This window comes from Apodemus sylvaticus, chromosome 21, assembly GCF_947179515.1.
Source record: "Apodemus sylvaticus chromosome 21, mApoSyl1.1, whole genome shotgun sequence".
In the NCBI taxonomy this organism is placed as follows: Eukaryota; Metazoa; Chordata; class Mammalia; order Rodentia; family Muridae; genus Apodemus; species Apodemus sylvaticus.
This window is the reverse complement of record NC_067492.1, coordinates 54,835,686-54,857,925: the sequence shown is the minus strand read 5'-3', so window position 1 is coordinate 54,857,925 and position 22,240 is coordinate 54,835,686. Positions and strand designations below refer to the sequence as shown.

The following is a 22,240-nucleotide window of genomic DNA, read 5'->3' as shown; positions in this document are numbered from 1 at the left end:
TACCTCACTCAAGATGATATTTTCCAGTTCCATCCAGTAGCCTAAGAATTTCATGTATTTATTGTTTTTAATACCTGAGTACTATTCCTTTGTGTAAATATACAACATTTTCTGGATCCATTCCTCTGTTGAGGGACATCTGGGTTCTTTCCAGCTTCTGGATATTATAAATAGAGCTGCTAATAACATAGTGGAGCATGTGTCCTCGAGAATCCTCTGGGTGTATTCTCAGGAATGGTCCTCCAGTAGTGTTATGCCCAATTTTCTGAGAACCCACCAGACTGATTTCCCGAGTGGTTGTACCCAGCTTGCAATCCCACCAACAATGGAGGAGTGTCCCTCTTTCTCCACATCCTCACCAGCACCTGCTATCTCTTGAGTTTTTGATCCTAGCCTTTCTGACTGGTTTGAGGTGAAATCTCAGGGTTGTTTTGATTTGCATTTGTCTGATGACTAAGGATGTTGAACATTTCTTTAGGTGCTTCTCAGCCATCTGAATTTCTTCAGGTGAAAATTCTTTGTTTAGCTCGGTACCCCATTTTTTAATAGTGTCATTTGGAGTCTAAGTTCTTGAATTCTTTGTATATATTGGATATTAGCCCTCTGTCAGATGTAGGGTTGATAAAGATCTTTTCCCAATTTCTTAGTTTCTGTTTTGTCCTATTAACAGAGTCCTTACAGAAGCTTTGTAAGTTTATGAGGTCCCATTTGTCAATTCTTGATCTTAGAGCATAAACTCTTGGTGTTCTGTTCAGAAAAATTTCCCCTGTGCCCATGTGCTCAAGGCACTTCCCCAGTTTTTTTTTTCTATTAATTTCAGTGTGTCTGGTTTTATGTGGAGGTCTTTGATCCACTTGGACTTGAGCTTAGTACAAGGAGATAAGAATGGATTGATTTGCATTCTTCTGTATGCTGACCACCAGTTGAACCAGTACCGTTTGTTGAAAAGGCTGTCTTTTTTTCCACTGGATGGTTTTAACTCCTTTGTCGAAGATCAAGTGACCATAGGTGTGTGGTATCATTTCTGGGTCTTCAACTCTATTCCATTGATCTACCTGCCTGTCACTGTACCAATTCCATGCAGTTCCTGACATTATTTCTATGTAGCACTGCTTGAGATCTGGGATACTGATTCCCCCAGAAGTTCCTTTACAGTTGAGAATAGTTTTAGCTATCCTGGGTTTTTTGTTATTCCAGATGAATTTGATAATTGCTCTTTATTCCTTTATGAAGAATTGAGTTGGAATTGTGATGGGGATCGTATTGAATCTGTACATTGCTTTTGGCCATTTTTACTATACTAATCCTGCCAATCCACAAGAACGGAATTTTCCATCTGCTGAGTTCTTTGATTTCTTCCTTCAGAGACTTGAAGTTCTTGTCATACAGATCTTTCACTTATTTGGTTAGAGTTACACCAAGATACTTTGTGTTGTTTGTGACTACTGTGATGGGTATCGTTTCCCTAGTTTCTTTCTCAGCCTATTTATCCTTTGAATATAGTAAGGTTGCTGATTTGTTTGAGTTACTTTTATATCCAGCTACTGTGCTGAAGTTGTTTATCAGCTGTAGGAGTTCTCTGGTGGAGTTTTTTGAGTTGCTTAAGTATTCTATATATCACCTGCAAATAGTTGTAATTTGACTTCCTCTTTTCTAATCTATATTCCTTTGGCCTCCTTTTGTTGTCTAATTGCTCTAGCTAGAACTTCAAGTACTATATTGAATAGATATGGAGAGAGAGAGGGCAGCCTTGACTAGTCCCTGATTTTAGTGGAATTGCTTCAAGTTTCTCTTCACTTAGTTTTACGTTGGCTACTGGTTTGCTGTACACTGCTTTTACTATGCTTAGGTATGGGCCTTGAATTTCTAATCTTTCCAAGACCTTTAACCTGAAAGGATGCTGAATTTTGTCAAATGCTTTTTCAGCATCTAATGAAATGACCATGGGGTTTTTGTCTTTGAGTTTGTTTATGTAATGGATTACATTGATGGATTTCCATATATCGAACCATCCTTGCATCATTGGGATGAAACCTACTTGATCATGGTGAATGATCATTTTGATGTGTTCTTGGAATCAGTTGGCAAGAATTTTATTAAGTATTTTTGCATCGATATTCATACTGGAAATTGGTCTGAAGCTCTCTTTCTTTGTTGGATCTTTGCCTGGTTTTGCTTTTGGTATCAGCGTAATTGTTGCTTCATAGAACGAGTTGGGTAGTATTCCTTCTGTTTCTATTTTGTGGAATAGTTTGAAGAGTATTGGTGTTAGGTCTTTTTTGAAGGTCTGAAAGAATTCTTCACTAAAACCATTTGATTCTGTGCTTTTTTTGGTTGGGAGACTTTCAATGACTACTTCTATTTCTTTAGGTGCTATGGGACTGTTTGGATGGTGTGTCTGATCCTGATTTAACTTTGTTATTTGGTATCTGTCTAGAAAATTGTCCATTTCATCAATATTTTCCAGTTGTGTTGAGTATAGGCTTTAGTAGCAGGATCTCAAGATTTTTTGAATTTCCTCAGTTTCTGTTGTTATATCTCCCGTTTCATTTCCGATTTTGTTAATTTGGATACTGTCTCTGTCACCTGTGGTTAGTCTTCGTAAGGGTTTATCTATCTTGATTTTCTCAAAGAACCAGCTCCTTTTTTTTTAATTCTTTGTATAGTTCTTTTTGTTTCTACTTGGTTGATTTCAGCCCTGAGTTTGATGATTTCCTGCCTTCTATTCCTCTTGGGTATTTTAGCTTCTTTCTGTTAGTGTACTAGCTTCTAGCAGCTAGTGTACACTTTCTCCAGCTTCCTTTTGGAGGCACTCAGAGGCATGAGTTTTCCTCTTAGTACTGCTTTCATTGTGTCCCATAAATTCATATATGTTGTGCCTTCATTTTCACTGACTTCTAAAAAGTCTGATTTCTTTCCTTATTTCTTCCTTGACCAAGATAACATTGAGTAGAGCATTTTTCAGCTTCTTTGTGCATGTGGGCTTTTTATTGTTTTTGTTGCTATTGAAGACCACCCTCACTCCTTAGTGATCTGATAGCAGGCATGGGATTATATCTGTTGAGGTCTGTTTTGTGACCAATTATATGGTCAGTTTTGAAGAAGGTAATATGAGGTGCTGAGAAGAAGGTATATTCTTTTGATTTAGTATGAAATATAGATATCTGTTAAATTCATTTGGTCCAAAACTTCTGTTAGTTTCACTATGTCTCTGTTTAGTTTGTGTTTCCCTGATCTGTCCATTGATGAGAGTGGGGTGTTGAAGTCACCCAAAATTATTGTGTGATGTACAATGTGTGCTTTAGCTTTAGTAAAGTTTCTTTTATGAATGAGGGTATTATGATCATAAAAAGAGAAAGAAGTTTAGAGAATATGGTATATGGTGGTGTGGGGGAATGAGTTGCCCAGTGGCCCCATGCTGAGGCATCCCTTCCCTCCCCCCCCCCCCACCCCAGGGACCAGACACACACTGGCATAGTATAAAATAGAGTTTATTCAGGGCAGAAGGTGGGAGTTAAGAGGATGTTAGAGTCAGTGAAAGGCAGAGAGAGAGGTGGGGGAGAGTAGAGAAGTATAGGCTGGCCATGACCACGTGGAGAGAAGGGGGGTAGGAGAGCACAAGCAGGGCAAGAGAGAGAGATAAGAAAAGATGTAAGAGCTAAGAAGGAGAGGAGGGGCTGAACAGACCCTTTTCTGTCTTTTTTGATGACTTTTGCTTGAAAGTCAATTTTATCCAATATTAGAATGGCTATTCCAGCTTGTTTCCTGGAATCATTTGCTTGGAAAAAATTTTCCATCCTTTTACTCTGAGGTAGTGTTTGTCTTTGACACCGAGGTGCATTTCCTGTATGCAGCAAAATTCTGAGTCCTGTTTATGTATCCAGTCTGTTAGTCTATGACTTTTTATTGGGGGAATCGAGTCCATTGATGTTAAGAGATATTAAGGAATAGTGATTGTTGCTTCCTGTTATTTTTGATGTTATTTTCATGTTTGTGTGGTTATCTTCTTTTGAGTTTGTTGAAAGAAGATTACTATCTTGCTTTTCTAAGGTGTAGTTGCCCTCCTTATAGTTGCGTTTTCCATCTATTATCCTTTGTAGGGCTGACCTTGTGTAATGATATTTTGTAAATTTGGATTTATCATAGAATATTTTGGTTTCTCCATCTGGGGTGATAGAGAGTTTTGCTGGATATAGTAGTCTGGGCTGGCATTTGTGTTCTCTTAGCGTCTGTATGAGATCTGCCCAGGATCACAAAATGTTTTAATTCTACCTTCAATTAATTTAGAAAGGTTTTTTTTTATATCTGCCATTTTATCTGTATAATTTTCCAAGGAATAGTCAATTTTAACATGTTTGTCTATGTATTTCTTGAATTTTATCAGAAATATTTTCCATGTAAATCTTCAATTTTACCTGAAAATATGTATAATTCCACTTTAAATCAACTTAGAAATATTTTTATGCCTACCATTTTATCTGTATAATTTCCATGACAACCTTCAATTTTAACATGTTTTTCTATATATTTCTCTAATTTTATCAGAAATATTTTCTATGTAAATCTTTAACCTTATCAGAAAATGTTTATAATTCCACTTTTAATCAACATAGGGATACTTTTATACCTACCTTTATTATGTCAAAATAAATTTTTCCATGATAATCTTCAATTTTAACATGTTTTTCTACATTTTCTACAATTTAATCAGAAATACTTTCCATGTAAGTCCTCAATTCTATCATAAAATGTTCCTATTTCATTTTTCAATTAATTTAGCAATGTTTTTATGTCTACTACTTTACTCTTTAATTTTCCATGAAAATTGTCAATTTTAGCATGTTTTTCTATATATCTCTTCTATTTTTTTTTTGTCTTTTTTTTTTATTTGATATAATTTATTTACATTTCAAATGATTTCCCCTTTTCTAGCCCCCCCCACTCCCCGAAAGTCCCGTAAGCCCCCTTCTCTTCCCCTGTCCTCCCTCCCACCCCTTCCCAGTTCCCCGTTCTGGTTTTGCCAAATACTGTTTCACTGAGTCTTTCCAGAACCAGGGACCACTCCTGCTTTCTTCTTGTATCTCATTTGATGTGTGGATTATGTTTTGGGTATTCCAGTTTTCTAGGTTAATAACCACTTATTAGTGAGTGCATACCATGATTCACCTTTTGAGTCTGGGTTACCTCACTTAGTATGATGTTCTCTAGCTCCATCCATTTGCCTAAGAATTTCATGAATTCATTGTTTCTAATGGCTGAATAGTACTCCATTGTGTAGATATACCACATTTTTTGTATCCACTCTTCTGTTGAGGGATACCTGGGTTCTTTCCAGCATCTGGCAATTATAAATAGGGCTGCTATGAACATAGTAGAGCATGTATCCTTATTACATGGTGGGGAATCCTCTGGGTATATGCCCAGGAGTGGTATAGCAGGATCTTCTGGAAGTGAGGTGCCCAGTTTTCGGAGGAACCGCCAGACTGCTTTCCAGAGTGATTGTACCAATTTGCAACCCCACCAGCAGTGGAGGAGTGTTCCTCTTTCTCCGCACCCTCTCCAACACCTGCTGTCTCCTGAATTTTTAATCTTAGCCATTCTGACTGGTGTAAGATGAAATCTTAGGGTTGTTTTGATTTGCATTTCCCTAATGACTAATGAAGTGGAGCATTTTTTAAGATGCTTCTCCGCCATCCGAAGTTCTTCAGGTGAGAATTCTTTGTTTAACTCTGTACCCCATTTTTTAATAGGGTTGTTCGGTTTTCTGGAGTCTAACTTCTTGAGTTCTTTATATATATTGGATATTAGCCCTCTATCTGATGTAGGATTGGTGAAGATCTTTTCCCAATTTGTTGGTTGCCGATCTGTCCTCTTGACGGTGTCCTTTGCCTTACAGAAACTCTGTAACCTTATGAGGTCCCATTTGTCAATTCTTGCTCTTAGAGCATACGCTATTGGTGTTCTGTTCAGAAACTTTCTCCCTGTACCGATGTCCTCAAGGGTCTTCCCCAGTTTCTTTTCTATTAGCTTCAGAGTGTCTGGCTTTATGTGGAGGTCCTTGATCCATTTGGATTTGAGCTTAGTACAAGGAGACAAGGATGGATCAATTCGCATTCTTCTGCATGCTGACCTCCAGTTGAACCAGCACCATTTGTTGAAAAGGCTATCTTTTTTCCATTGGATGTTTTCAGCCTCTTTGTCGAGGATCAAGTGGCCATAGGTGTGTGGGTTCATTTCTGGATCTTCAATCCTGTTCCATTGATCCTCCTGCCTGTCACTGTACCAATACCATGCAGTTTTTAACACTATTGCTCTGTAGTATTGCTTGAGGTCAGGGATACTGATTCCCCCAGATTTTCTTTTGTTGCTGAGAATAGTTTTAGCTATCCTGGGTTTTTTGTTGTTCCAGATGAATTTGATAATTGCTCTTTCTAACTCTGTGAAGAATTGAGTTGGGATTTTGATGGGTATTGCATTGAATCTGTATAGTGCTTTAGGCAAAATGGCCATTTTAACTATATTGATTCTACCGATCCATGAGCATGGGAGGTTTTCCCATTTTTTGAGGTCTTCTTCCATTTCCTTCTTCAGAGTCTTGAAGTTCTTGCCATACAGATCTTTCGCATGTTTGGTAAGAGTCACCCCAAGATACTTTATACTGTTTGTGGCTATTGTGAAGGGGGTCATTTCCCTAATTTCTTTCTCAGCCTGCTTATCCTTTGAGTATAGGAAGGCCACTGATTTGCTTGAGTTGATTTTGTAACCTGCCACTTTGCTGAAGTTGTTTATCAGCTGTAGGAGCTCTCTAGTGGAGTTCTTTGGGTCACTTAGGTAGACGATCATGTCGTCTGCAAATAATGATAGTTTGACTTCCTCCTTTCCAATTTGTATCCCTTTGACCTCCTTATGTTGTCGAATTGCCCGAGCTAGTACCTCAAGTACAATATTGAAAAGATAAGGAGAAAGGGGGCAGCCTTGTCTGGTCCCTGATTTCAGTGGGATTGCTTCAAGTTTCTCTCCGTTTAGTTTGATGCTGGCTACCGGTTTGCTGTATATTGCTTTTACTATGTTTAGGTATGGGCCTTGAATTCCTGTTCTCTCCAAGACTTTAAGCATGAAAGGATGCTGAATTTTGTCAAATGCTTTTTCAGCATCCAATGAAATGACCATGTGGTTTTGTTCTTTGAGTTTGTTTATGTAGTGGATTGTATTGATGGATTTCCGTATATTGAACCAACCCTGCATTCCCGGGATAAAGCCTACTTGATCATGGTGGATGATCGTTTTGATGTGTTCTTGGATTCGGTTGGCAAGAATTTTGTTGAGTATTTTTGCATCGATGTTCATAAGGGAAATTGGTCTGAAGTTCTCTTTCTTTGTTGGATCTTTGTGTGGCTTTGGTATCAGCGTAATTGTGGCTTCGTAGAAGGAATTGGGTAGTGTTCCTTCTGTTTCTATTTTGTGGAATAGTTTGAAGAGTATTGGTGTTAACTCTTCTTTGAAGGTCTGGTAGAATTCTGCACTGAAACCATCTGGTCCTGTGCTTTTTTTGGTTGGAAGACTTTCTATGACTCCTTCTATTTCTTTAGGCTTTATGGGACTGTTTAGATGGTCTAGTTGGTCCTGATTTAATTTTGGTATTTGGTATCTGTCAAGGAAATTGTCCATTTCCTCCAGATTCTCCAGTTGTGTTGAGTACAGGCTCTTGTAGTAGGATCTGATGATTTTTTGGATTTCCTCAGTTTCCGTTGTTATGTCTCCCTTTTCATTTCTAAGTTTGTTAATTTGGATACTTTCTCTGTGCCCTTTGGTCAGTCTGGCTAAGGGTTTATCTATCTTGTTGATTTTCTCAAAGAACCAGCTCCTAGTTTTGTTGATTTTTTGTATGGTTCTCTTTGTTTCTACTTGATTGATTTCGGCCCTGAGTTTGATGATTTCCTGCCTTCTACTCCTCCTGGGTGAAATAGCTTCTTTTTGTTCTAGGGCTTTCAGGTGTGTCATTAAGTTGGTAATGTATGCTCTCTCCATTTTCTTTTTGGAGGCACTCAGGGCTATGAGTTTTCCTCTTAGCACTGCTTTCATTGTGTCCCATAGATTTGGGTATGTTGTGTTTTCATTTTCATTGTGTTCTAAAAAGTCTTTAATTTCTTTCTTTATTTCTTCCTTGACCAAGGTGTCATTGAGTAGAGTATTGTTCAATCTCCACGTGTTTGTGGGTTTTCTGTTGTTTCTGTTGCTATTGAAGACCACTTTTATTCCATAGTGATCAGATAGGAGGCATGGGATTAGTTCTATCTTTTTATATTTGTTGAGGTCTGTCTTGTGACCAATTATATGGTCGATTTTGGAGAAGGTACCATGAGGTGCTGAAAAAAAGGTATATTCTTTTGTTTTAGGATAGAATGTTCTATATATATCAGTTAAATCTAATTGGTCCAAAGCTTCAATTAGTTTCATTGTGTCCTTGTTTAGTTTCTGTTTTCCTGATCGGTCCATTGAGGAAAGTGCAGTGTTGAAGTCACCCACAATTATTGTGTTAGGTGCAATGTGTGCTTTGAGTTTTAATAAAGTTTCTTTTATGAAAGAGGGTGCCCTTGCATTTGGAGCATAGATGTTCAGGATTGAGAGTTCTTCTTGTTGTATTTTTCCTTTGACCAGCAAGAAATGTCCCTCAGAGTCTCTTTTGATGACTTTGGGTTGAAAGTCAATTTTATCTGATATTAAAATGGCTACTCCAGCTTGTTTCCTGAGACCATTTGCTTGTAAAATTGTCTTCCAGCCTTTTACTCTAAGGTAGTGTTTGTCTTTGACCCTGAGGTGTGTTTCCTGTAAGCAGCAAAATGTAGGGTCCTGTTTACGTATCCAGTCAGTTAGTCTGTGTCTTTTTATTGGGGCATTGAGTCCATTGATGTTAAGAGATATTAAGGAATAGTGATTGTTACTTTCTATCATTTTTGACGTTATTTTTTAAATTTGATTGCTTAACTTATTTGGGTTTGATGAAAGGTTACTATCTTGCTTTTTTCAGGGTGGAGTTTCCCTCCTTGTATTGGTGTTGTCCTCCTATTATCCTTTTTAGGGCTGGGTTTGTGGATAGATATTGGGTGAACTTGGTTTTGTCGTGAAATATCTTAGTTTCTCCATCTATGGTGATTGAGAGTTTTGCTGGATATAGTAGTTTTGGTTGGCATTTGTGTTCTCTTAGAGTCTGCATGAGATCTGCCCAGGCCCTTCTAGCCTTCATAGTCTCAGGTGAAAAGTCTGCTGTGATTCTGATAGGTCTTCCTTTATATGTTACTTGGCCTTTTTCTCTTACTGCCTTTAGTATTCTTTCTTTGTTTAGAACATTTGGTGTTTTGATTATTATGTGACGGGAAGTATTTCTGTTCTGGTCCAGTCTGTTTGGAGTTCTGTAGGCTTCTTGTATATTCATGGGCATCTCTCTCTTTAGGTTAGGGAAGTTTTCTTCCATAATTTTATTGAAGATATTTGCTGGCCCTTTAAGTTGTAAATCTTCACTCTCATCTATGCCTATAATCCTTAGGTTTGGTCTTCTCATTGTGTCCTGGATTTCCTGGATATTTTGGGTTACAAGCTTTTTGCACTTTGCATTTTCTTTAACTGTTGAGTCCATGGTTTCTATGGAATCTTCAGCATCTGAGATTCTTTCTTCTATCTCTTGTATTCTGTTGTTGATAGTTGCATCTCTGTCCCCTGATTTCTTCCCAAGGCTTTCTATCTCCAAAGTTGTCTCCCTTTGAGTTTTCTTAGTTGTTTCTACTTCTGATTTTAGATCCTGGATGGTTTTGCTTAGCTCCTTCCCTTGCATGTTTGTGTTTTCCTGTAATTCTTTAAGAGATTTTTGTGTTTCCTCTTTCATGAGCTCAGCCTGTTGACCAAAGTTCTCCTGTATTTCTTTAAGAGATTTTTGTGTTTCGTCTTTCATGACCTCAGCCTGTTGAGCAAAGTTCTCCTGTATTTCTTTAAGTGTTTTTTGCATTTCCTCCTTGTTGGCTTTTGTATTCTCCTGGATTTCTTTCAATGATTTTTGTGTTTCCCTTGCAAGGGCTTCTAACTTTTGATCCATTTTCTCCTCAATGTCCTTCATGTGTTCCTGTACCAGCATCATGACCAGTGATTTTAAATCCAAATCTTGTTTTACTGGTGTGATGGGGTATCCAGGACTTGCTGGTAGAGGACAATTTGGTTCAGATGTTGCCATATTGCCTTGATTTCTGTTAGTGACGTTTCTGCGTTTGCCTTTTGCCATCTAGCTCTCACTGGTGTTACTTGGTCTTGTCAGTGCTGGACTCACCAGTGCAAGCTGCCCCTTCCCCGTTGGCCTCTGGTGCACAGCTTACACTCTGCACTGCCTATAGACAGGGTGCTGTTGTCCAGGCTGTTCAGATCCCAAAGCAGGCACCTGAAGGCTCCCGCTGGGGCTCGCAGGATTTATTGGAGCACACCGACTTCTCCCAGCTGGCCGCCCGGAAGCCCCCACTAGCCTCTTGAGGGACCTGGAGATGTGGCGGCCACCCAGGCTGATCTGAAGCGGAGAGAGTTGAGCTGGGGGCTTCTGCCTGAGGCCTTGCCCCAGATTGTGTCTGTGGACCAGGTGGAACCCGTGTGCACCCCCAGGGAGCTCCGAAGGTGAATGTTGCTGTGACCTCCCCTGTGCTCCGCTCACTCCGCTGGGCAGCCGATTTCCCCAACCGGGCTGGCGCACACTAGGTTAGCCTTGTCGCCTGGGCCCTGAGTCCAGGCAAACGCCTGGGAGGCCAAGGTCCGAGCAAAGTTCCCCTAGGGCTATGTCTGTTATTTGGGTCCGCCAGGTGACCCGGATGGCGGGCGTGCGCGTCCGCGCTCCGCGAAAGCACCGGGAGAGTCTGTTGTGCTAATAACCTCCTGGGCTGGTTGACACACAGATGGCCCACCAAGCCGCCCAGTTCTTGGGGTCAGTCCTGTGCCTTTTGGGGCCTAGACCCCCGTTTTGTTAGCCTCAGGCTACGCTTGTTAGCAGTCTCTGCCCTCCCGAGCACTCTGGCTCCTGTAGGCAAAATGGCGGCGCGTGCACCGGCCGGGGCAAAAAAAAAAACTCCTGGCTGGGTTGGCGCCCCGATGGCCACTCGAACAGCCCAGGGCCTGGGTGCAGGCCAACGCCCGTCTGGCTCAGACCCCTGCGGTGTTGGGCCTAGGATTATGTTTGTGTACCTCAGTCTGACCGATCTCTGGAGCCCGGGATCAAGATGGCGGTGAGTCTCTCCTGACTGGCGGGCAGCCGAGTTCTGAAGTGGCTTCCGTGCAGCGAAAGGCTCCGCAGAACCGCAGTTGCTTGCCGCCCGGCTGGTCAGCGAAGGCCAGTGGTCGTGGGCGCAGGGCCTAACTGGACCCTGTGTCGCCTTGGTTCCACTGCTGATGGCCCTTCAGCTGGAGCAGCCACTGCTACCGCCGCCGCCGCCACCGCCGCCCATATCTCTTCTATTTTATCAGAAATATTTTCCATGTAAATCTTCAATTTTATCATAAAATGTTTTTACGTTTTTACTTCCTTTTTCAATAATAGAACATGCTTAAAAATTGCAAACATAAAAAAATAAAATCTAAAAAAAAAAGAAAGTATTTCTGATAAATTTCATAGGTGAGAGGCCTCTGAATGAGATGGGAGGCCTTTTGTCCTGTGAAGGCTAGATGCTCCAGTGTAGGGGAATGCCAGGACAGAGGGCCGAGAGTGGGTGGGTTGGTGAGCAGGGGAAGGGGTGATGGTATAGGGTGTTTCTGGGAGAGGAAACCAGGAAAGGGGATAACATTTTAAAATTAAATAAAGAAAATGGCTAATAATAATTTAAAAAAGAAACCATGAGGCTAAGGTTGGTGGGCTATCAAGTCATGTGACTGACTTTATCTGACCAAGTCAGATACTGTCTTACAATATCTTATAGTGTTAAAGTGGAACATTTAAAATTAATAATAGTATCATAATATCTCAATCTTATTGGTATGACACAGACGCACACACACACACACACACCAGCTTTTAGAATTAATAAGTTGTTGTCCTAAGTAATCCTTAAAATCCTATGAGCATTATTAACAAAATTATTTTGATATTTGGTGCATTCATATGATTACTGATATATCCTAAAATATACATATATATATACGTGATGACCACATATACGAAGGAAAGACTTTTATCTTTCCATATGCAGTTAATATATTTTATTGTTTAATGAGAAAACTTTCCATAAAATTAAAGTCAGTTATGATAGTTTCTCTTAAATTTTATTTTATTTTATTTCACGGAAGAAGTATGTCTTTTGACCTAAATGTAATTTTTTCAATCAAAATGATCCAAATTCCCTCATTTTCTATGTTGTAGTGTAATTTGGCTCAACCTAGAAAGGTACATAGTAGGAACATAATTTGCACAGCTCTATGGCTTAGGGGTTCAGGGATCTAGATGCTTCTGTATAGGACCCAAGTTCGAGTTTCTGCACTTCTGTTTAGGGCATCAAGCAGCTGCCTATAACTTCATTTCAGGAGGAAGAAATAACGTCTTCTGGCTTCTGAGGACACCTGAACTTAAGTGCACGCATGAATGTGAACACACACACATACATACACACACACATACACACACATACACACACATACACACACATACATATATACACATGCATGCACACATGAGCATACACACACACACACACAGCTGTCAGTAGGAATATGTGCTATATTTCAACTTTTTGTTTAATTTCTATCTTAATTATCTTTATTTTTAAGAAATGGCAGTTTTACTCTTATTTAATAAAGAATTGTCAGAATCTATTTTTAACCAAATCAGACTCCTTTTCTTTTTACATTCAAGGCCATTCTGTTTAATATTTCCTTCCCTTGGTGATTATTAAGGCCTTACATTTCAGACTGCAAATTCAAGTTTAAGAACATTTAATTCCTTCAAGCACAGGACTGCTTTCCTTTCACCTTACCTTGTCTAAGCACTGTATCATCTTTTCACATTGATAAACTAATGTCATCTTCCTCTTCAAATTTACTAATGAACATTAAACTATATTAGATGAAAGTGGTGTGGCAAACATCTCCGATGGCGGTAGGAGGTGTGTGGTGTGTAGAAAAGATCACAGGCTCTGCGTCCCACAGGTCATAGCACACCACGGCATCAAGTAAAAATCCTCAACTGACCACGGCCATGCCTGTGCATTAGCAACTTAATGCGTATGTGATATTGCCAAATAGAAGAAATCTTTATACCCTATTGCCATTATCCTTGAGCTGTAATCTTAGGCTCATAATTTGGCATATATGTATTGTACTGTAAATTTCACTCAGAAAGTCACAGTCTAGTGTTCACCAGTGCTTAGATTTTAGTGTAGGATTTTTGTTTGCTTAAAACTGAAGCAGTTCCCTTTATGAAAAAGGAAATGCTTTATTAAGTATAATAAGAATAATCTTATCAAGGTTACTATATATTATTATTTTGTAGTAGTATTTATTGGGCCAGGTTCTCTATGTTTCCAGACTGATTTCGAATACACTCTGTAGCTGAGGCTGACTGACTTCAAGCCTGTACTAATGCCCCTGCCTCTGCACAAGTCCTGGGATTATAAAAAAGAGACACTACACCTGGATTTGGACACAGCTTCAAATTGAAGGAATTAGAATGAAGTAACCTATGTGGAATTTGGTCCCTTTCTGTTAGGCAGCAGGGATTATTCAGACTCATTCCTGTTAGCATTCTGTCTAAGCTCCACCCCACAGTTACTTGGCCATAGCCAGGTAGGCCTGACCCACAATAAAAGGGCCTGCTTGCCCTCCTCCTTCTCTTGCTCTCTTGCTCTTCCCTTCTTGTTCCTGCTCTGTGCCCTCTCCCCTTCCCCAGGTGCTCACTGACAGCTCTACTTATTCCCTTCCCTTCCCTTTCCTTCCCTTCCCTTCCCTTTTTCCTTCCCTTTTCCCTTCCCTTCCCTTTTTCCTTCCCTTTTCCCTTCCCTTCTTCCTTCCCTTTTCCCTTCCCTTCCCTTCTCTTTCCCTTCCCTTCCCTTCCCTTCTCTTTCCCTTCCCTTCCCTTCCCTTTCCCTTCCCTTTCCCTTCCCTTCCCTTCCCTTCCTTTTTCCCTTCACTTCCCCTTCCCTTCTCTTCTCTCTCTCCCTCTCTCTCCCTCCCCCCTCTCTCTCCCCTTCCCCTTTCTCTGCCTCTACTACCCTCTTCACACCCCTCCCCATGCCCTCCCATCAGGGGGAAGCAATACCTCAGCCTGGACCCGCTGAGACATCCCATTCCCCCACACCACACACCCACTATACATCCATAGAACATATCTCTCCTCTATCTTTTTATAAACTCATCAATTCCTTTTTTTCCTCTCTCTCTTTATGGTTTCAAGGGGTAACTGCAGTTCATTCTGCCTCCTTCTCTGTGCATCGCAGGACCCTTCAGGGGTTGTGATTTAGACAGATTTCTGTGCTGTCACTTTCCTTGCTTACCCCCCTTCACACCTGGAAATGCATCCACTGCATTAGAGCTCCTTCCTCAACTTATTGAAGAAGCCTGACTCTAGCATGGCTAAAGTAAACAGGGTTTCCCCCTCTGCTTTCTAGGGGTTTGCTCTTGTTTCCCCCCCATTTGCCTTCTGTTCGTAAATGAAAAGGAGAAATAGAGAATAATTTGACTATTGTGTATGAATACATATCTGCACACAGGAGGATATTTTAAGTTTTAAATTTAGTTTTGTTAGGAGGGCATAGTTCTGGACTTTATATTTTGAAAAAAGAAGTGTAACTGTTGCAGTACTTCACTCACACTAACAAGATGAAATAACATTCTAAATCTCAGTGTCCTGGTGCACACTGGTGTCCCAATACTGTGGAAATGGAGACAATTAGATCCCTGGGGCCTCTGGGCACTGGGATACTTGATGATCTTACTGACTAGTAAGAGACATCACACAAAACAAGTGGACAACTCTCAATTAAGAACTGCTAAGATTGAGCACACACACACACACACAAACACACACACGCACCCACTGGCTCATTCACATGCATACTTTTATACACACAAAAACATATACACACTCAAGAAGACAAAAATAATTATAAAAAAATACAGTGACATTTAAATGCTAACTCCGTTTTCATTATTATTGGAAAAGCACGAAATGAAAACTATGAATGTATAGATTTCAGATATCTATCAGATATAAAGATTAACAGATAGATATGATGCTATAACTTGCATAAAATTTAATCCAGTATTTTTAGGAGGATAATATCATCACCTGGAAATAAACTGTTTAATTTTTTTAAAGACTATTTGAGTTAAGGTTTAGTCAGGAGACAAAAATTACCCAGGAATTTGTGTAAAAAAAAATCTAACATGATGAATTATTAACCTTTGAAAGGAACTGGATTAACTATAGGGTATGTATCATTTAATAGAGACTAATAACTCTAAATAATCGAGTAGAGCATATATAGTGAGAGAAACAGGATTTATGATATGGAATTTGTAATTTAATGCTGTTAATTGTGTATTTTATTTTTTGTGTAGCTTTGGCAATCACTGCTCTAATAAGATAGAATCTGAACACAGTTAGGCCAAATCTATAGATTTTTGTCAGGACTATATGAAGAATATGATTTTTGTTAAAGTAATTCAGATGCAGGTCAATTCACGTTATGATTATAATGCTCAACACTAAAACAGTTAAATAGTTTTTACTTTTTATCTTTTACAATAAATATGTAAGACATATGAAATGTGTAAAAATGAAAAAAACCAATATTCTCTCTCTCCCCCTCTCTTACAGATAGTCAAGGAAAATATTCTGAAGTAATCAAAAAGTCCAATGCTATTGAACTATTATTTACACTCTATCCTCCTCAAGGCGCCAGAGTGAACATTAGTACAAGACTGCGGTCCACGTGGCTGAGGCCCTTGGTGGATGGGGAAGAGGGCTATAAGTATATAGGTAAGATGCTTGCTTTATTTCTGGTGAAAAGGAAGAAATGCGATCTCCTTCTCTATAGCTCACACCACCGCCTAGATGATGGAGAGTTACACATGCACACTGTGCCATGTCCTCTTTACTTCCTAGGCTTTGTGTCTACAGTTTTAAAGGGGGTATTTTGTGCTTTTGTGCCCTCACTAGTGTAGTAGAATCCCACTGTGCTAAAGTATCTCTGGATGGTGGACATTTTGGCTGTTTTGACTTTGAATGAATCATGTAAGTCCTCTGTGTACATCCATCCACATGCAGTGCTATAGGTAGACACAGACATACTTTTCTCTTGGCCATAGAGTTCCAGTGAAGATCTTGTCACTGCATGTCTTCCACCAGTAGAGATGAAAATTGCTGTTTGCCATGGCTATTTTACCAATTATTGTGATCAGTGTTTCTATGTTTAGCAAGTGCAACAAACATTTATTTACTAGTATCCCTTTATGCTTCTAATTCACATTTTCAAAGTAACTCATCGTATTTGGACTCTGTATTTTGCAATTTTAATTTTTCTATGGTGATGTATGTTCCAGTATCTTGGCCATTTTTGTGTTGTTTGGAATATTGTCAAGCTGTAAGCTCTGTAGATATTTTTGGACAAAAAGCCTGCATTGCATACATGTTTAAATTCAAGCTTCATCTCTTAAATAGCATCTTTTTGAAGATATTTCATTTGGTGCGGTCCAAAGGACCATTGCATTTCTTTATAACTTATACTTTTTCTGTCATTTTTAGGAAATCCTGTCTGGACTTGTGGTTATAAAGTTGTTCTTTATAAAAATTACAGGTTAAGGGTTTATGTATTAGTACATAAATTATTTTGAGTAAATTTTTGTCTGTAGCTCAAACTGTAAATTAAGCTTTTAAACTGCATAATATCTCTAAATTTTCCAACAGCATTTACTGAGAAAATTGTTTTATGAATTAGCTTTGCATTTTGGTCCAAGCTAAATAAATAAAGTGAATGAAATATATTTGGTACCATTAGTTGCAAAGGATATCAACATTAGAACTCTAGTGAACCAATACTACTTATCAACTGAGAAGGATAAAACACATTTGATATTAAACCTACCAGAGTGATGTATGGCAAAGGCGTGGAGTGTCCACTGTTGGTGAACATTCAAGTGAATCACCTTGAAAACAATTTCAAACGTTACTATAACGTTATTAACTATGTTCATCCAGTAAATTCAGGCAACTTCTCTACGTGATTGCTGAAGATAAAGAACACAAATTTTTAAATGTAATTTAAGATAAAGTGAAATTAAGAAGTAGTTTTTTTTGTGTGTTTTGCTACTATAATTACATCATTTTACCTTCCTTTTCCTCTCTCCAAATCCTCCCAATTATCTTGCTCTCTTTCAAATTAATGCTTTTTTCTTTGTTTTTGCTGTGATCATAAGAAGAAAAAGAGGTGTAAGAATATGTTTTATGGTGATGTGGGAGAAGGGAGTGTCTCAGCTGGCCCATGCAGAAGAATCCCTTCCCTCTGAGGGACCAGACACGGGATGGTATAGCATAGAATAGAGTTTATTTAGGGCATGGGGAAGGGAGTTAAGAGAGTAGAAGAGGCAGAGAAAGGCAGAGAGAAGGAGAGCATAGAGAAGTAGAGGCCGGCCATGACCATGTAAAGAGACAAGGGAGGGGAGGGGGAAGGGAAGAGCCCAAGAGGGCAAGAGAGGCAAGAGTAAGAAGATAGGAGAATAAGAGAGTAAGAGAGAGAGGAGGGGCAAGCAGCCCCTTTCACAGAGGGCCAGGCCTACCTGGCTGTTGCCAGGTAACTATAGGGTGGAGCTTAGACAGAATCCTAACAGTTTTTAATATAGATATGTGAAATAAGTTTATATAAAACTTTATATGTATGGATGTATATACCACCATCATTCATAATTTGTAAAATCTGGAAACAACATAAATAGCCTTTAATTGGTGAATGGGCAAACAACATTACATGTAGTATATAATGATACTCAGAAACAAATAGGAATAAACTGTTGCTAAGCAGAATAATGTGGCGGAATCTTCATTAAGTCCTGATAAATAAGGAAGCCTGATTCGGGGCAAGGTATTGTATGTCGCTGTTGAAGTGGCAGTTTGGAAAAGGAGAAACAATGCAACAAAAAGCAGGTGGAGCTGAATATTTGTGACAGTTCAAGTGTGAAGAAACTGCAAGAGGGACTTCTCAGAGTCATGGGCCAGTTCTGCATTTTGATCAGAGTATTTAAGCATGTGTATGGAAGTCATGCAACTACAAACGGGTCAAATCTCCCCACCAAGGAACTATACACTAAACCTAGAAAATTGTGCTATAGACACATTAAAAAATAGAGTCTGTAGAGAGTTTTTAGAATATCCCAAAGTTCTGTTAAAGGTATGCTTCAGTTCTTGGTCATTTAGACGTTTTACATCAGTCTGCAATGGGGAATTAATGTCCAGTCCTAAATTGCTGATATTAGAAGTCAGGCCATCCCAAATGTTAGCGGGGATTGCAATCACTTGAAATTCAGCATTCTCCTCATGCAAAATTGAATTACCAGTCTTCACAATTTACCTGCCACTCTTTGAAAATGTTAACCCACACTGCCCCCTTCAGCACAGACAGACACTGCTATTCACCTGTCTAACAGGAGAGACTCAAATGACCAACTACAGGTACATAGAAGAAATATGTTGTGATATGTAGATGTAGAATACTTAGAAATATAAAAGAAAACAAAATCCTTAACTCTAGTGTGATAATTGAGAATTACGGATAAATGAAATAATTCTGCTGAATGAAAAAAAGCCAGATAAAGGGGGCTAGATATTGTGTCAATCTGATGGTGCTCAGTTTGAGAAAATGTAGAGTTAGGCACTGAAGGACACTGAGACTTTTTTTCAATTGGGTATTTTCTTTATATACATTTCAAATGTTTTCTCTTTCTAGGTCTCCTCTTCAGTAATCCCCTATCACATTGCCCCTAACCCTGCCTCTATGGGGGTGCTCCCTCCCACCCATCCACTCCAGTCTTACCTCCCTGACATTCCCCTACATTGGGGCATGGAATATCCTCAGGCCCAAGGGCCTCTCCTACCACTGATGTCCAACAAGGCCATCTTCTGCCACATATGCGGAAGGAACTGTGGGACCCTCCAGGTGTATCTGTGGTTGGTGGTCCAGCTCTAGGAGCTCTGTGGGGTCTGGGCTGTTGATACTGTTGCTCCCTCCATGGGGTTGTAAACTCCCTCAGCTCCTTCCGTCCCTTCTCCAACTCCTGCATCTTCGACCCCGAGTCCAATGGTTGGCTGCAAGTATCCGCATCTGTATTTGTCAGACTCTGGCAGAGCCTCTCAGGAGAGACAGCCACATCAGGCTCCTGACAGCAAGCACTTGTTGGCATCCACAATAGCATCTGGGATTGTTGGCTGTATATGGGATCGATCCTCAGGTGGGGCAGACTTCTTAGGAAAGCAGGTTAGCAGTGGGAGCTAAGATAATGGATGAATCAGGTAAGGGTGGTGGGAGTGCTTGGGATTTTGATTATGTAATTTTTTTATGGGTAAACTGTCAAAAATCCATCACATTGAACACTTTAAATACATGCAATTATTGTTTAATGTCTACACCTCAGTAAAATTATAAAAGAAAATATGAAGATATACTTAAAGAATAGAAATATTAAACTTTTATTTTGGAAATATTTTAAGAGATTCCTATCCTTGCAAGTGTTTAGGCTTGCATAATAAATGTTGTATATTGAGTTGAGGTTGTGACTCGCTTGTACAGCATACACTGTGTGTAGGAGCCATTATTTCAGTCTCCAGCATGACTAAATATGTAAGTCACATCTCTTTGGAACCTCATCAGACTGGTATATAGGACCGCATATTGATGTGGTCAGTTCAGTGATATTCTAGTGGAAAAAGAGGGAAAGAAATATTTTAAAAAGATGAGAAGCATTCAGTTTGAAGGAATATGGTTCTGTAAATTAATCAATACTATAGTTACCATTTATTTTATCTTTGTAATCTTCCATCTAAGATTACAAGAACTTGATCTGTTTTAGGTAAACATTTGATTTCGCTGGGTAGAGCTAGCTTAACGGATACTTTGTCACGGTAAACAAAAAGGAAACACGACAGCGGCTTATGCCCTATGTTGAGGACTCTTTCATTAAGTTTCTAGGCTGATTTTTCCCTCCACCATTTTGGGGAAATGAACAGAGCTTTGCATCATTTTGAATTATAGTTGTTATTAAACTGACCGACAAGAGAATTAAAGCATTTCCCTGAAAAAGAGATCAGTTTATTTCAGAAATGCTTCCTGAATCTGAGTAGTTCCTTAGCTATAAATACTTGAGGGGAGATAGAATTGCGAATTTCTGTTGTGCTCCCATATTAATACTCTACAGTGTGAGCACTTGTGTTTATTGATTTCAATCTGTAGGTTCAATGATGTGTTATTACCAGGACCAAGGAATAGTTAACATAGGTCTGAAATCTATAAAAGCCTTGGGTGGCTAACAGGTCAGTCAGGCCTATGCCCTTCCATGAAGAGTCCCCTTTCTATCTGTAATTTTAACACCATATTTCATAATTTAAAAGTGGTTGAATATAATGGCTGGTGAATGTATTTGTCATAATTATAATCTGTTTAATTTGCACAAATAATTTTTTCTAATGGTAATTTTATAATCTTAGACTATGTAGAAAAGAGTGTTCAATTTGTAAAGGATATATATCTTACTACACATGTTTAGCAGCACTATTTGGGGAAGTTTTTTTTTTTTAAATCGTCTGGTTATTTTTCATTATAAGCCATCTGTTCCTCAGCTTCCTGACCCTCTGCCTGAGCTCACGTCACATGTGCTCCAGTTCCTGCTCTTTCTCTCACACACTCAGGCAGGCAAAACTTCTTGTCCTAAATTGCATTTGTTGCACGCGTCTTTAGTTAGCTTTTAATCTGGAAGGTATAGATTATATTAAAGAATACCTTACTCCTTTAATTCATAAAGTTTTAATGGGAGTTGACTTTAAGTATCTCAAAGCCATCACCATTAAAATGAAATCACAGTATTTTATGATTATAAGGTTTCTTTCTAATTAGTTCAGACGATGAAAATGTACATAGATCTTAAGGACTGCTTCTTGCAAATATGTCATTTACAATATTTCACATAATAAATTCCACATACCATTATAACATACAAGTTATTTAAATTATATGGTCAGTATTAAAATCTTATTTCTTGACCTAATCCCTCTTTTGTGACCCATTTTAAAAGTATGTATTGGGGAAATGTGAGGGGGTAGGAAGGGGAAAGGCAGTATGAACTACATTGCATATCTATATGAGATTCTCTAAGAAATAATGAAATAGTACCCCAAACAAAATTTACAAAGTATATTTTTATAGTATTTACCTTGTTTCAGTCTCTTTAGGCAAAATTTAACATTTACTAAGCAGATAGTAGTTTATTTCATTTTTAAAGATCGTCATCCCCTAACAGTATGTTTGATATTTGGTGATCGTTCCCAAACTTTTCATTTAACTCCATAAGTACCCACACTTTCTTTTTCTTATCCTCGTTATTGAAAACATGCTCTTTTTTTTTAAGTATCCATAAAATAGAGCTTTGCCTAGGCCATTTAGACTCCTGTAAAATATGTCATTTCAAATAACCGTAGAAACCCCACTCCCAGTTCTCAATGTGTTTTGGGTTTCCTTTCAAGTACTTTTCATATTTTTTCATGTCTTACATGTGATTGAGTTTGGAGTAAGATATGATTATTAAAAGAGTTCTGATTTATTTTAAAGTAATTTTAGGCTCTACTAGTTTCCTTTATAATTTTGGACCATGTAAGTGATTCTAAATGCACATCTCAACACTTAACTTGGACTTCTATCATTGATTTTATAATTTTGTAAAATTTCTATGTGACAATATAATTTCTATGCATTTTATTTTATCTTTTAATTTTGATATCATGACCCATCCTGGTTTTAGATGGTCTCTGAAAATATATACATGTATTACTCTTGTTAAAAGTAAGATAAGTTTTGAGAACATTCTTTGAAGTAAACTAAAGAAATTATTATAAAATTTTAAAATTTTGATCTTAAAGAACAAATATGTATAAAATAAATCATTTATTTCTTAAATATAAAAAATAAGCTATTAAAATTTAGAAGTATTTAAATATATGGTTTGCTGAATGCCATGCTGAGCCTATATA

At 38.6% G+C, this 22,240-nt stretch overlaps 1 protein-coding gene across 1 annotated transcript in view; it reads left to right on the top strand.

Moving 5' to 3' along the window:
• Iqcm (IQ motif containing M) overlaps positions 1-22,240 on the top strand; it is a 372,144-nt gene that overhangs the window by 289,477 nt on the left and 60,427 nt on the right. Inside the window, exon 11 of the mRNA XM_052166437.1 lies at positions 15,830-15,991. Within this exon, the coding sequence (XP_052022397.1) occupies positions 15,830-15,991 (162 nt within the window). The remainder of the gene's footprint in view (positions 1-15,829; positions 15,992-22,240) is intronic.